This window comes from Elgaria multicarinata, chromosome 11, assembly GCF_023053635.1.
Source record: "Elgaria multicarinata webbii isolate HBS135686 ecotype San Diego chromosome 11, rElgMul1.1.pri, whole genome shotgun sequence".
NCBI classification, from domain to species: domain Eukaryota; kingdom Metazoa; phylum Chordata; class Lepidosauria; order Squamata; family Anguidae; genus Elgaria; species Elgaria multicarinata.
This window is the reverse complement of record NC_086181.1, coordinates 30,095,925-30,110,645: the sequence shown is the minus strand read 5'-3', so window position 1 is coordinate 30,110,645 and position 14,721 is coordinate 30,095,925. Positions and strand designations below refer to the sequence as shown.

General features: G+C 43.3%; 1 protein-coding gene across 1 annotated transcript in view; it reads left to right on the top strand.

Moving 5' to 3' along the window:
* LOC134405644 (immunoglobulin superfamily member 1-like) overlaps positions 1–5,706 on the top strand; it is a 16,881-nt gene extending 11,175 nt beyond the window's left edge. The window contains exons 5-7 of the mRNA XM_063136886.1: positions 1–232; positions 1,465–1,758; positions 5,693–5,706. The exon at positions 1–232 is cut by the window's left edge and continues 62 nt beyond it. Of these exons, the coding sequence (XP_062992956.1) occupies positions 1–232; positions 1,465–1,758; positions 5,693–5,706 (540 nt within the window). The remainder of the gene's footprint in view (positions 233–1,464; positions 1,759–5,692) is intronic.
* The last annotated feature ends 9,015 nt before the right edge of the window (positions 5,707–14,721 follow it).

The following is a 14,721-nucleotide window of genomic DNA, read 5'->3' as shown; positions in this document are numbered from 1 at the left end:
AATATCACCTTAGAATGCCAGGGGGCAGAGGATTTGGAGAGTCTGACCTTCTTCCTGCTCAAATCAGGGAGCCTGATTGCATCACGAACGGAAATCTCAAAGAAAAACACAACTGAGTTCCTCTTATCCGGGGTGAGGCTGGAGGACGCAGGGATCTACACCTGCAAATATCGCAAAGCAGATCCTCATCTCTGGTCTCAGGCAAGTGACCCAGTGGAGCTGGTTGTGACAGGTGAGGCGTTTGCTTGGCACCATCTTTTCTGCCCCCTTCCAAGCCCCACTCTCTGTGTAGGAGGTAGGAGCATCTGGAATGACCTGCATCCAAGTCAAGCACTGCCAGAGAGACGCAGAGCTACATTGCAAGGAACGGAGGAGCCAGGTGCTTCGACTGCTCTGGCAAAACTGAAAGCAGGACCAGAAATAAACATGGTTACATTTGCAAACAGCTGGAGGTGGAGGTCTCTGGTAGCCCATCTCACTCTTGATCTGATCCTACTTGGGGCGTTTATATAATGCCCTTTTGCATTCCTGTATAGGATTGTGACACCTAACACTGGAAATTCCTAGGACTATGTGTAATCTCTCGTGGAAAACAAAACAAAAAGGAAACCATACTGTATACTGTCACATCTACGTATTTTATGAAAAGTTGCATGTATCAGCATTGAATATAGTAACAACAAACTCATTCTGTGAGTGTTGATCATGAACCACACGCAAGAGAAAGGAATCAGCTGACTTGGGGGAATTCCAGTGTTTGCAAGACTATAAAATATATAAAAATATAAAAGGTATAAAAAATATTAAGGAATACAACCGAATGAGAAGAAATGAAAGAGCCCAATGAGGACTCCTCATGATTAGTGGGCATGGAATATGGATTGAACATTGGGCTAAAAATAATAATAATGGAAAAACAAAGGGGAAATGGAATGGAGTATCTGTGAAAAGGTCATGACTAACTGGCTGGCTGGAACCCTGAACAGAATTACTCCACACTGAATGAAATGGTTCTGAGTGAGAGACAGGGCTAGCATGAAAATCTGAGAGGGGAGGAAACTGGGGTTGGTGTTGGGGGGGGCATTAACTGTGTGATTTTCGCAGTTTTTTTAAAACTCTTTCAATGCTATAAATAATAATAATAATAAGGAGGAGGAGGAGGAGGAGGAGGTGGTAGTGGTTAAGGAGGAGGAGGCATGGACTGGTCTTCTCGGAAATACACAGAGCCAGCTAATTTCCCTTAAAACAGCTCCAAAGACTTCACCCAATGAGAAGTGGACAATGTTCAGATGTGCTGTTGCAGGTTACTCCCAGTCCAGAGAACGTATCTACAGGACTAACAGGGGATCTTCTCTAGAGCTAAATAGGTCTATTGATCTGTTCAAAATCAACAAGTTTCGTAAGTTGAGGGTCACAAGTAATATGATGGTGCTTTGCTTGCTGCTTTTGTTTTCTTAACACTAGATCCCAAACTCACCAAACCTTCCATCAAGACGAGACCCAATGAGCAGATACCTCTGGGATCAAATATCACCTTAGAATGCCAGGGGGCAGAGGATTTGGAGAGTCTGACCTTCTTCCTGCTCAAATCAGGGAGCCTGATTGCATCACGAACGGAAATCTCAAAGAAAAACACAACTGAGTTCCTTTTATCCGGGGTGAGGCTGGAGGACGCAGGGATCTACACCTGCAAATACCGCAAAGCAAATCCTCATCTCTGGTCTCAGGCAAGTGACCCAGTGGAGCTGGTTGTGACAGGTGAGGCGTTTGCTTGGCACCATCTTTTCTGCCCCCTTCCAAGCCCCACACATGGCACACAGAGTGGTTCTGTCCTGGTGAGGAGACATGAGGAACTCGGTTGAAAGTTGTCTCCCTGGCCAGACTTCCATCAGGAACCTGGTTGCCTTGTCAACTTGCCTTCTAATATGGTGGTGCTGTTGATTAATGTCTGGCTGGTCCAATGTCAACCCTCTGCCGTGCACAATGGTGGGGGTAAGTGGGGTGACCTTGTGTGTATGATTCGCAAATTTTCGCAGGTCCCTCTCACGATGTCTGCCTCCCGTTTGCCTCCCGCCCCTTGTAGCCTTCTTCGCCCAACAAAAAACTTATTTTTAAAGACGGAAGTTGCCGCTATCTCCCGCAGTGTGCAGGAGAAGCAGCAGGACCAAAATGGCCCACTGAATGAGCCACGAGCACGTTGTTTACTTCCTCTTTCAAAAGAAGAAGTCATGAGGGACAAATGGGCGGGCAGAGAAGTGACAGTAAGCAAATGCAATTTCCCCCGTGTGATGACACCTTCAATGGGCCTTCTTCACAAGGTTGCTTCATTCACACATGTCTCCAGTAGCATGTGTGGGAGTGTTCATGGTGCATGGTAGGATAGGAGAGTTTTGTCAAAATGTAGGGACTAATGAACGAATGAATGGGGAGAAGGCTCTGAAGGAACTGGGAGATGGTTAAATGGAGAGTAAATGAATGGATCCATAGATCAATAGAAGGATCATTGGTAGCCCTTGGATACTGTCTGTGGGTGGATAGATAAACATGAGCAGCATTCTAACTCTGTGGTTTTACAAACGTGTTCCTAATAATCAATGAATCAATTTATTGAAGGCAACCAAATGCAGGTTTTAACCAAAGAACTAATCACATGGTCAAGCATTGCTGCGGGACTTCTGGTTCTGGTTCTCCTTCTGTTGCTCCTTGCCTTTACGTTGTACAGAAGAAGGAAAAAGGGTAAGTAGACCTCTACATGGGGTGCCTTACTTAGGGTGACCATATGAAAAGGAGGACAGGGCTCCTGTATCTTTAAAGGGAATTTCCGCAGGTGTCATTTGCATATATGGAGAACCTGGTGAAATTCCCTCTTCATCACAGCAGTTAAAGGTGCAGGAGCTATACTGGAGTGACCAGATTTAAAAGAGGGCAGGGCACCTGCAACTTTAACTGCTGTGATGAAGAGGAAATTTCTCCAAGTTCCCCATATATACAAATGACACCTGATGAAATTCCCTTTTCAACACAGCTGTCAAAGATACAAGAGCCCTGTCCTCCTTTTCATATGGTCTGCCTACCTTACTATGCCTGAGTTTAAAGCATGCATAGCTGAGGGGGTAAATGCTTACATGAGGGCTCTACCACTTCAAGTTTCGTATGGGAGAATACTTTGGAACTGCCATGTAAAAATAATAAAATAATAAAACAGTACTGTGCCAAAGAGAGAACACACTCTTTCTTTATTTCTCATTCAAAACTAAGATTCTAGTCATGTGGTGAAAAGATAAGCTTGAAGGTTTGTGGGTAATGACCAATGAAATCTCAAAAGTTGACAGGTGGCCAAGGGATAAGCAAATATGGATTAAGTTACATACAAAAGTGATACGTAATAGATGTCATAAATAATTATAATAATTTATACCAGATGCCGTATGTGCTGTTGCAAATTGATGGAAACTACAGTAACAGGCTGACAAATCAAAATGTCAATTTTTACACCAGACTAAAAATATAAGCCATAGATCAACGTATGGTTTACCGCACCTCCAACAAGCATCCATCCAATGTATAAATCATTCTCAATCTGTGTGTAGTGAAATGCCAATGATAAAGCATTTTAATATGTTTTCTTTTATGATTACAGATATCAGGGTATTATTCATTTTGTTTTTTCTAGTAGTTTGAGGTGCGTAGGTGGCTTCTGGGCCCTGCATAGCCCCTTGCCTCTGTCTCATCTAATAGAAGAATTGTGAAACACAAACATGTATGCATAAATCACTTTATGAAAGATGCAGAAACACAGTGTAGAATTTGGATTAAGTCTTTAGTGGAGACTGTTTCTGTTGCCATGTAATATAGCCACACAGATATATTTATTTTATTTTATTTATTTTTATTTTATTTCTTTCATTTCTATACCGCCCAATAGCTGAAGCTCTCTGGGCGGTTCACAAAAATTAAAACCATGAAGAGCATAATAAAACAACCAACAATTTAAAAAACACAAATACAAAATACAATATAAAAAGCACGACCAGCATAAAACCACACAGCAAAAATTGATATAGGTTAAAATATGAGATTAAAACAGCAGAGTTTAAATTTAAGTTAAACTAGGTGTTAAAATACTGAGAAAATAAAAAGGTCTTCAGCTGGCGACCAAAGGAAAACAATGTAGGCGCCAAGCGAACCTCTCTGGGGAGCTCGTTCCACAGCCGGGGTGCCTCAGCAGAGAAAGCCCTCCTCCTAGTAGCCACCTGCCTCACTTCCTTCGGTAGGGGCTCACGGAGAAGGACCTATATAGCAAGAAGTTTCCTCCATTAAGACAAAGGTCTGAGTACACATTGGGGAAGGAGCAAAAATCCAAAATTCTGATTTAAAACCGAATGGGAGAAGAATCTCATGGTGTCTCTCTGATCTACAGGTTCCACTACCAGTGAAAGAACCCAACCAGTGAACATAGTAAGGAACTTTCCTGTTACGATTGTGAACTTTCTGCCCACACTCTATCCTGACTCCTCAGCCTAGAAAAAAACATATAAGGACAGTCTCCCCCCATCCTTTTACGTGGGGGGGGAGGGGGGCTGGCTGGCCACGGAAACAAAAACAAAAAAGCAGGACCTGAACTGTTCCTTCTACATTTCTAGTATTAAATTGAAAGCCACCATTGGTCATTATGGATGCGGATGCTAATTGAGATGTAGTTCTATCCATACATCTATGGTGAATGCCATAGAGGCCTGATTTACACCAAGCAGGAAATTGCACCACGAAAATGGCATGAAAGTGGTATATAAAAGGCAGGAGCTACACCAAGCAGGATATAGCACTACGAAAGCCGTATGTGGTCTGTGTCTTATGGGCCCCAACAGTTATCAGTGCACTTCAATACCACTATAAAGCAGTAGCGTGGCTCCTGCTTTCATACGGCTTTTATAGTGGAATATCCTGCTTGGTGTAGATGTGGCCAGAGATGTATGGTTTGCAGTTAAGAGTGGAAAGCAGTTTGAATAAAGACTGCATTGGGACTGTAGGATAACACAGCTGTCCTAAAATACTGAAAGTATGATTCTGCTTGGCAACTTCTGCTTTTTACCACTAGGCTACTTTCAAGATGGGGTGGGTGGGATCTAGATGGTCAAGTATCATATCTCAACTTGTCAATTGGCAGCCCTAGATGTCATTTCCCCTGCTATCAAGCTGCTATTCCAAATTCAAGTAGAGCAAAGGAAGGCAATGTGGCACCCACAAGCACTGATGCACCCTCAGACTTCTTTTTTGGTGTCCATCATGGTGCCTTACGTCTTTTATTTATTTATTTATTTATTTATTTATTTATTTATTTATTTATTTATTACAAAATCACACATTACCAGAAGCTGGGATTGCTGTGAAGCAGGTTTCTGTTGGTGCTGAAAACTGTGGGTTCGAAGGAGTTGTTTAGTGCATTGGGTAAGACCCCGCCTCTGCCTTCTACTCAGTCTTTTGGGCAAGTTACCTGTCCTTTGTGATTAACTAAACCTCCCATGGCAGCCATTTTGTGAGGGGGGTGCCCAAGACAGTTTCTCACATTACCAAAGGTGCCCACGGCCCCCAAACGGTTGCTTATTCCTGCTCTGAAGCATTCAGATTAGTTTCCATTGTAACTGTGCAAGAGGAATCTTTCTCTAACTGTTTCTCTTTTTCCTCTCTGTAGCCCCTAGAACCTGATACTGGAGAAGACCCTGATGGTGTCTCCTATGCTGTGTTGAGTCACCACTCGCTGAAAAACAAACAGGCAGCTGATGCTGACAGAGTCCCTGAGTCCTGTACATATGCATCAGTGGCCCGAGGGAGAACCAGGGAGAACCATTAGGCAGGAGTTCTTATGGATGTGGGTACTTCTTCGACCTTGGCTTGACCCTGTATCTCATGGATGCTCAACTTAATGCTGAGTCCTATGACCTGGGCCCTAAGCCCCACCAAGTAGACGACTTCACAGAGCTGCCTCAATTGCCAAAAGGTCCTCTTGCTCCCTGCTGAGAGCCGGACAGTTGAGCTGCTTCTTTGGCTGAGGAACCTGGCCAAAGGCCACCTCCTTTCTTTGCTGTTCTTCCTTCTGCTGCTGGCTGGCCTGACGGAGGAAATTGCTCCCTTGAACCGATATTATGGAAACAATGGAAACAGTGTGTGTGGTTCCTTGGAGCCATGTCCCAAGACTCTCTCTCTCTCTTATTTAAAGGGAAAAATTAAAAAAGAAATAGCCAGCTAGCTACTGTACCAAATGGGACAGTGAAATGGGTTATATCTTCCACCAAAAAACACAATTGTCCTAATTTATATAGCCAATGTGTGAACCCTTCTTTGGTGTTGGTGCAGCGTTGAGCCCTAATGGATGCTGAGCTAGTGGGTTTGCCAGAGATTTGTTTGGTTGGTTGGTCCCTCATAACTGTACCTTGTAAGAGGTTATATCAAGGGTAGGTAAACCGTATCCATCCATATGCTTCGGCCTACAAATCCCATGATCTCTCACATTTGGGTATGCTGGCTAGGGCTGATAGAAGTTGTAAGCCAAAACTTCTGGAAGGCCACAAGTTGCCCACCCCTGGTTATGTACATAATCTGGATTTTTTTCCCAGTCAATATATACCCTTTTGATATGTTGGTCTTGGAGATGATGTCTTAGAGGGGATCTACACTAGTATATGAAACGTTGCTTTCACAGGCATTGAACATTTTATTCTTGAACGATTTAAAATGTAAACGTTTACTTACGTTTTCTCTTTCCGTGGGAATGCATTCCTTTTGGCCACATTAAGAAAATACATCTGTTTCTTCTACTTCCCCGTCTGCAAATTTCCCCTCCCACTTCCTGTTCTCTCTGCTTCAATTGCCCCTCCTCCATATTATGTTAGGCAACTGCACCTGCATTTGGAATTCAAACAGTTTGGGCGGGATTGTATTTCTTTCACTTTAGACCAGCCTTCCCCAACCTGGTGCCTTCCTGATCTTTTGTACCACAACTCCCAGCATTCCTCACCATTGGCTCTGCTAGGTAGGGCTGATGGGAGTTGAAGTCCAAGGCTTCACAGAAAAAAACGGCTCCAACTTTGGGTGTGGAAATTAAATAAACTCGCCCCCCCAGGAATGTGATTGGCTAATTAAGAAGGAAAGCTAATTAATACAGCAAAATCAGCCACATCATAACAAATACAACGAGCTATTTCAGAAAAGTTCAAAATAAAAACCAGAGAAAAGACCTCAATAAAATGTCAAAACCTGAACGTCATGTGGCGTAATACTACAAAACGCACACTTAAAACCGGTAAGACACGTTCTAACTAGACTAGTGTAGATCCCCTCTTAGTTTCAGGATTTTTCATCAATATTTTCTGTGGTGTCTCATCGTATCCCTGGGGGCTGTCCATGGTGCCAGGTTGGTGCTGCCTCCCTCTTCAACCCTGCGCTTTCCTCTTCCGGAGCGGCATGGGGTAATTCCAACACCTAGGAGAAAACATGGGGTTTCTGGGCAGCCATCTAAGTCCTGGAGCCACCCCAGCCCTCTTCCTGGTGGAAGGTGACCAATCACTGGTCACCTTCCACCAGGTTCTGCCCCCAGGTTGACTCTGGATTGGCCACAGAGCAATGTCACACAGCGGAAGTGCTGTGTTGACATCACTCCATTTGAAAATGTTGGGGTAAATCCCTGACTTTTTCAAAACGCAGCATTAGGGAAAAGCCCCGCAATGGCTGTGAACTTTCACCTGTGCAGTCTAGCCAATGGGGAACAAATCCACAGCCACCATGGGGCTTTCTCCACATATAGACACACACACACACACACACACACATCCAGTCAGAGGGGAGATGGCTTTTCCTCCTGGTGGACCCCTTCTTTACAAGGGTTCCCTAGGAAAAGAATTTCTGATAGGCTGCCATGAGTCAGGATGACTTTGGGACTTTCCTTCCCAAAGCCCAGAAACACAGAATTTGACAAAAACCCTTGCTAAAATCCCAAAGCACAAGTGGTAACTTTGTGACAATGCAGTCTTTTGTGTGGGGAAGGGTTTAGTGAGGGCACTTTTAAAAGGGTACATTTGGCTGTGCCCTTTTGAAACAGCAGAGTCAAATGTCCTAATATAAAAAAGCAGTTTATTTGGGGTCAAAGGGGGGAACAAAAGGGAATGCGAAAATCAATAAACTCATTCTAACTCAGCCTTCCTCAACCTGGGGCGCTCCAGATGTTTTGGACTACAACTCTCAGAATGCCCCAGCCAGCTGGCTGGAGCATTCTGGGAGATGCAGTCCAACACATCTGGAGCGCCCCAGGTTGAAGAAGGCTGGACTAACTAATCTAGTAAGATGTTACCTACTTACGTAGAGTCCTAGGTTCCAGAATGTATACAGAGTTTATTGCAGAGAGGATAGACTGAGCTTGTTGGCCGCCAGTTAGATGGTATATGGAAAGCTCTAAAAGGACTAAGTTGATCCTTCTTTTTCTGATGATCTCAGATCAGTAAAGGCCAGCCCCATAGCAGAGACTAATGGCTGTTCTGTCCAATAATGTGATAGCCTCCAGTTCTGATGTCTGGGGTCTAGCCAGCAAATCAGAAAATTACCTTGTAGCTGGACCCACCTTCTTAATTGCTGTAAGCTTACATCTCAAAAGCTTGAGCTGGTTGAAACTAATAAACCCAGTTTTTTTTAAGGTTATGCTTGCATTTTGGTTGACAAAAAGTAAGAAAAAGGAGATGAACCTATTCAAGTTCATCCGCAGGGTGCCAGTTGACCAGATGTTGTAGGGGGCACTGTGGAGCTATATCAGAAGTAGGGGTTTGTCACAAGCTTCAAGCTTCAACTTCACTTGCAGTCTCAGGAACTCCTTTCCTTAGGTGTTGCAAAGGATTTTAATATGTTTAATGGATTTTAATCTACTGTTATATGTTAAAGTGTCTGTTACTAACAATCGTAGTAGAATTCCTATGGGGATTTGTAGTTAGAGTCTCTGGAATGTGGCACAGAAAGGGGCCTCTTGCTACAAGCTAGAAGAATGTGCATAACCGTGGCAACGAAGGACACCATGAATTTATGGCTGATAAGAGAGACAGGAGTTGCTCTCTCTAGAAACTTAAACCACTAGAACATACCTTCAAAGACAGAAATGAAGAAGGGTCATTGGGGAATAGCAAGCTGTTTGTACGGTACTATAAAAACAGAGACTTTCGAGGCAAAGGGGCAGTCTCCCTCCCGTCGTGGTTGGCAACTCCATCGCGATGTGTGTTTTCTGACTTGCAATTAAAAGCGCTTTGATGCTTGAGAATGTAACCTGTGTCGTGTTGGTGGTTTTGACAATAGAATAAGGAAATCCACAACAGTTCCATGGTACGATATCTTCCCAATTCACTAAAAGTGTACTTTCAGCAACCAGTTTCCATAGCCCTGCTATAGAAGTGAAACTGGAATCTTGTGGTATAAACTCTGTGATTTCAGGTTCAACCAAGAAGATGTTTCTCTTCCTTCTGACTCAGAAAAATGTGCTTTCCTAGAGGTCATCAGGTGAGCTCTGGACAGATCACTTTCAATGGGCCTGTTCAGACAACATGCTAAGCCATGCTTAGGCCACTAAGCCTTTTGCAGCAAATGGATAGTGAGCATGTTTAAACCATGTTTATGTAGCCACTAGGGTTAGGAATAATAATAATAATAATAATAATAATAATAATAATAATAATAATTCTTGCCCACCTCTCCGTTTGGATCAAGGTGGGGTACAACAATAAGTTTAAAATACATAAAACTGAATTAAAAACATAGTATACATTATTAAAACATCCTAAAAAATCCCTAAAATTCCACTGGATAGGCCTGCCAGAATAGATCAGTCTTTATAGCTTTCTTAAATGCTAAAAGACTGTTACGTTGACGAGTCTCCTCTGGCAGGCCATTCCACAGTCTGGGAGCAGCAGAAGAGAAGGTCTTCTGGGTGAACCGCCCAGAGAGCTCCGGCTATTGGGCGGTATAGAAATGTAATAAATAAATAAATAAATAAATAAATAAAACTTGTCAGCCTAATTTTGGCTGACTAAAGTAGATTCTTCCCAGAGGACCTGAGTGTGCGGGGCGGATTGTACGGGAGAAGGCGATCCCGCAAGTAGCCTGGACCCAAACCATGTAGGGCTTTAAAGGTAATAACCAACACTTTATACTTCGCCCGGAAACTAATTGGCAGCCAGTGAAGAGATTTTAAAACTGGTGTAATGTGGTCCCCCCTGGTGTACTGGTGACCAACCTGGCTGCCATATTTTGAATTAATTGAAGTTTCCAGACTAGGGACAAAGGTAGCCCTGAGCCTCGAAGTTACCAGCGCGTGCACTACCATTTTTAGGTCTTCCAATTCTAGGAAGGGGCACAGCTGGCATATCAGCCAAAGCTGATAATAGGCACTCCTGGCCGTCGCATCTATCTGAGCTGTCATTTGGAGCAAATGGTCCACGCAACACACTAAGCCATTGTGTTTAGCTCAAAAACCCCACCCCTCACCTGCATCAGCCCTCCCCATGGTCAGGCAAGCTGAACGCAGAGAAGGGCAGCAGTGTCTATAGTGTTTAATAAATTAATGAATAAAAATCATGTCCTTTATGATTGTATTCAATAAATGTTCACCTTTTTTAAAAAAAAAAATGTGCTGCGCACACCTGTGCGTGGGTTTGTTTACTGCATCATGGTTTATCTTTACTCCCACTATAAAACTATATTAGAGCAAAGACTTTGGGTGCTTCCAGATGAGGCTTTTCTTAGGGTGACCATATGAAAAGGAGGACAGGGCTCCTGTATCTTTAACAGTTGTGATGAAAAGGAAATTTCAACAGGTGTCATTTGTATATATGGGGAACCTGGTGAAATTTCCTCTTCATCACCACAGTTAAAGTTGCAGGTGCTCTACCCTCTTTTAAATCTGGTCACTCTAGTATAGCTCCTGCAGCTTTAACTGTTGTGATGAAGAGGGAATTTCACCAGGTTCTCCATATATACAAATGACACCTGCTGAAATTCCCTTTTCTACACAACTTTAAAGATACAGGAGCCCTGTCCTCCTTTTCATATGGTCACCCTACTTTTCATGCACAATCACCCTACCTAAAGTGCAGAATTCTATGGAAGGTCCAAACAATGTTGTCGTCCTCTTGTAATCCCCCCATGATTTTCCACCTTGTTTCTTACCATAACAAACCAGTCCAGAAAAACTTCCTGACTGTTAGAGCAGTACGACAATGAAACCAATGACCTAGGGAGGTCGTGGCCTTTCCCACACTAGAGGCATTTAAGAGGCAGCTGGACAGCCATCTGTCAGGTATGCTTTAAGGTAGATTCCTACATTGAGCAGGGAGTTAGACTCAATGGCCTTGTAGGCCCCTTCCAACTCCACTATCCTACGATTCTATGGTAGCACTAGGAGCCTCAGTCTGGAACTGATTAACTTCCTTGACCCTTGTGATTAATAGTGCCAGGAGCCCTCGATCTAGATTCTTGAAGTAACCTATTTATAAGAAGAAATTATTCCTTATTGAATATGACATGTTTTACTCAGCCAAATTCTCGCTTAGCCTTCTTTGAAGACTGTGGAAAAGTTCAGACATAGCTGCCAAAAGCAATTTCGGCTATGACCAATAGCTGGGATATGAGGGCAGGGTGACCATATGCAAAAGGAGGAAGGCAGGGCTCTTGAATTGCTAATAGATGTGTAAATGAGGGAATTTCAGACTTTGGTTTTTTTTACCCTGCATGACATTGCCTTCTGAAATTACCGTTTTTTCCCAACTACCATATCTATAGGAGTCACATCCTCTTGAAAGTGTACCTGTTGGTGACCCTAGCAGGGTGGTGTGTAACAGTTTGAGGGAGATCAAAAAGGGGGGGGAGCCAACATGGCTTCAGTTTCTCTTGAAAAGTCTTTCAAAAGGGCCCTCCTTATGTGAAGAGGCGACTTTTTTATAAGTTAAAATGCCTCAGGGTTGTGTGAGGTTTGGTAAAGAGGAAGGAAGGAACAGCAGACACTCTTAAGGGAGATCAGCAATGATGTCGTAATATGCAATCAGTTAAGAAACAAAGAGAGAATCTACTCACCATCTCAAGTAGGGGCAGCTATGACTAAACAAAATAAGGGCAGAGGGCTCAGGCATTAACTTAAGCCAGTATGATTTACCAGAGGTCAGACCTGAAAAATGTGGAGTTTAAAAGTGTGCTTTTGAGCACATTCAGTGCTTATTTATTTATTTATTTATTTATTACATTTCTATACCGCCCAATAGCCGGAGCTCTCTGGGCGGTTCACAAAAATTAAAAACATTCAAAGTATAAAACAACAGTATAAAAGCATAATATAAACTACAACATAAAAGCTCGACCAGATCAAAACAGCAGCAATGCAAAATTACAAATTTAAAACACCAAGTTAAAATTTATTTATAGACTGTTAAAATGCTGGGAGAATAAAAAGGTCTTCACCTGGCGTCTAAAAGCATATAATGTAGGTGCCAAGCGAACCTCCTAAGGGAGCTCATTCCACAGCCGGGGTGCCACAGCAGAGAAGGCCCTCCTCCTGGTAGCCACCTGCCTCATTTCCTTTGGCCTATTCCTCACCATAAAGTGGCCTTTCCCAATCTGTGACCCTCCAGATGTTTTGGCCCACAACTCTTTCCATTCTTTTATACTGGACATGCTAGCTGGGGTGATGGGAGCTGTAGTGCACAGCATTTGGAGGGATTTGGGTTGGAGAAAACTCCTATCAAATAACAACTAGCCTTAAAATGTCTAGGGTGAGAAGAAGGAGCTTCACACTGATGCCCCAGGACTGCTGGAAGTGGAGCAAGGGGATAAAAAAAGGGGGGAAACTAGAATTAGAGAGACCCAGGTGACTCTAACTCTTAATCACACTCGTGAATCAGTTACATCCAACATCACATCCAAGATGCAGTTGTGTCATTTTGGGGGGAAGTCATGGGTTCCGTCCATTTCTGCTCCATTTCCTGAAAAAGAAACAGAAAAAACAAATGCCAGCCTTCTGAAGAGTTCCCCTTTTTGCAAAATTTGGAAACAAGGGTCTATGCCTGACAAAAGAGTGCACACACACACACACACACACACACACACTGCTACCTTGCAGGAACACCAGGCCCTAGCTGACCTCCATGAGAAGGCTTCCCATCACCAAGAAAGGATCCATCAGTACGCAGCTGGCCTTTACATTAAGCAGAGTGGGGTGTCCCATCTCTGGTGGCAAACTTTGGGGTGCTACTAGAGAGCTTTTCAAACAATGTAGTTAAGTGAATATATGTAGACGAGGAATGGGACTGTGACAATCTTATTTCTGCCTTCAACCTACATGTGCTCAGTTGGGGTGACCATATGAAAAGGAGGACAGGGCTGGCTCCTGTATCTTTAACAGTTGTACAGAAAAGGGAATTTCAGCAGGTGTCATTTGTATGCATGCAGCACCTGGTGAAATTACCTCTTCATCACAAGAGTTAAAGCTGCAGGAGCCCTGCCGTCTTTTGTATCTGGTCACCGGACTATAGCGCCTTCAGCTTTAACAGTTGTGATGAAGAGGGAATTTCACCAGGTGCTGCCTGACACCTGCTGAAATTCCCTTTTCTATGCAACTGTTAAAGATACAGGAGCCCTGTCCTCTTTTTCATATGGTCACCCTAGCTCAGTAGATTGAACGCACATACAAAATGTAGGTCCATAGGCTTTTTAGATACCAGAGGGAGTCCTGAAAAAAAGCTGTATGTGTGCCATAGGCACATGGATAAGTTCTATTTGTACTATCTAGTGAACGGCCATGGCTAGACCAGTCCTATATCCCGGGATCATCCCTGTGCATCCAAATGACACACAGGTGATCCCGGGAGCAGGCAGGGATGACCCCTCCATTTGCCTGGGATAATCCATAGGTCTAGCTAAGGCCATAGTATACACATCAGGAGCCTGAGGTACATCAGGCCTCAACGTTGGTGCATTTATTGAAAATGTATCCGTTTGCTTTGGCTTCCCCACAGCCATGAGCTATCTTTGTACCAATCTCATACAAGTGAGTGGGAGCTAGGGAAATCCTTCTTTGTTTTTATTTTATTTTATTGTAAACTGCTTCAGGATTTATTTCAAATCACAAGCGATATATAAATATTCCACAATAATAATAATAATAATAATAATAATAATAATAATAATAATAATAATGGCATGGCCTACTGGGGAGCTGCTAGAGGACAATCCTCTATTTCAGTGGTTCTCAACCTTCCTAATGCCGCGACCCTTTAATACAGTTCCTCATGTTGTGGTGACCCCCAACCATAAAATTATTTTCGTTCTTCTCTACATGATCCATTGTCATGGGATGGTTTGCTAATGAAAATAATACATAACAATAGCTTTAATAATACAAAAGATGATACATGACATAGTTCAGTCAATACAGTTTCCTAAGACCATCGGAAATATGTGTTTTCCATTGGTCTTAGGCGACCCCTGTGAAAGGGTCATTCGACCCCCAAAGGGGTCCTGACCCACAGGTTGAGAACCGCTGCTCTATTTGAAGGTGCCCTCTGTTTGACGGGCTATCCCATCCACATTTGGTTTAAAGTCAAAGAACCATAAAGGAGGGAGAGAGGCAGAAGCCTTGAAATTGCCCATCAAGTATTAGCACCCAGACAGCAGGTTGAGCAGCAACACAAGTCACCATGGTGA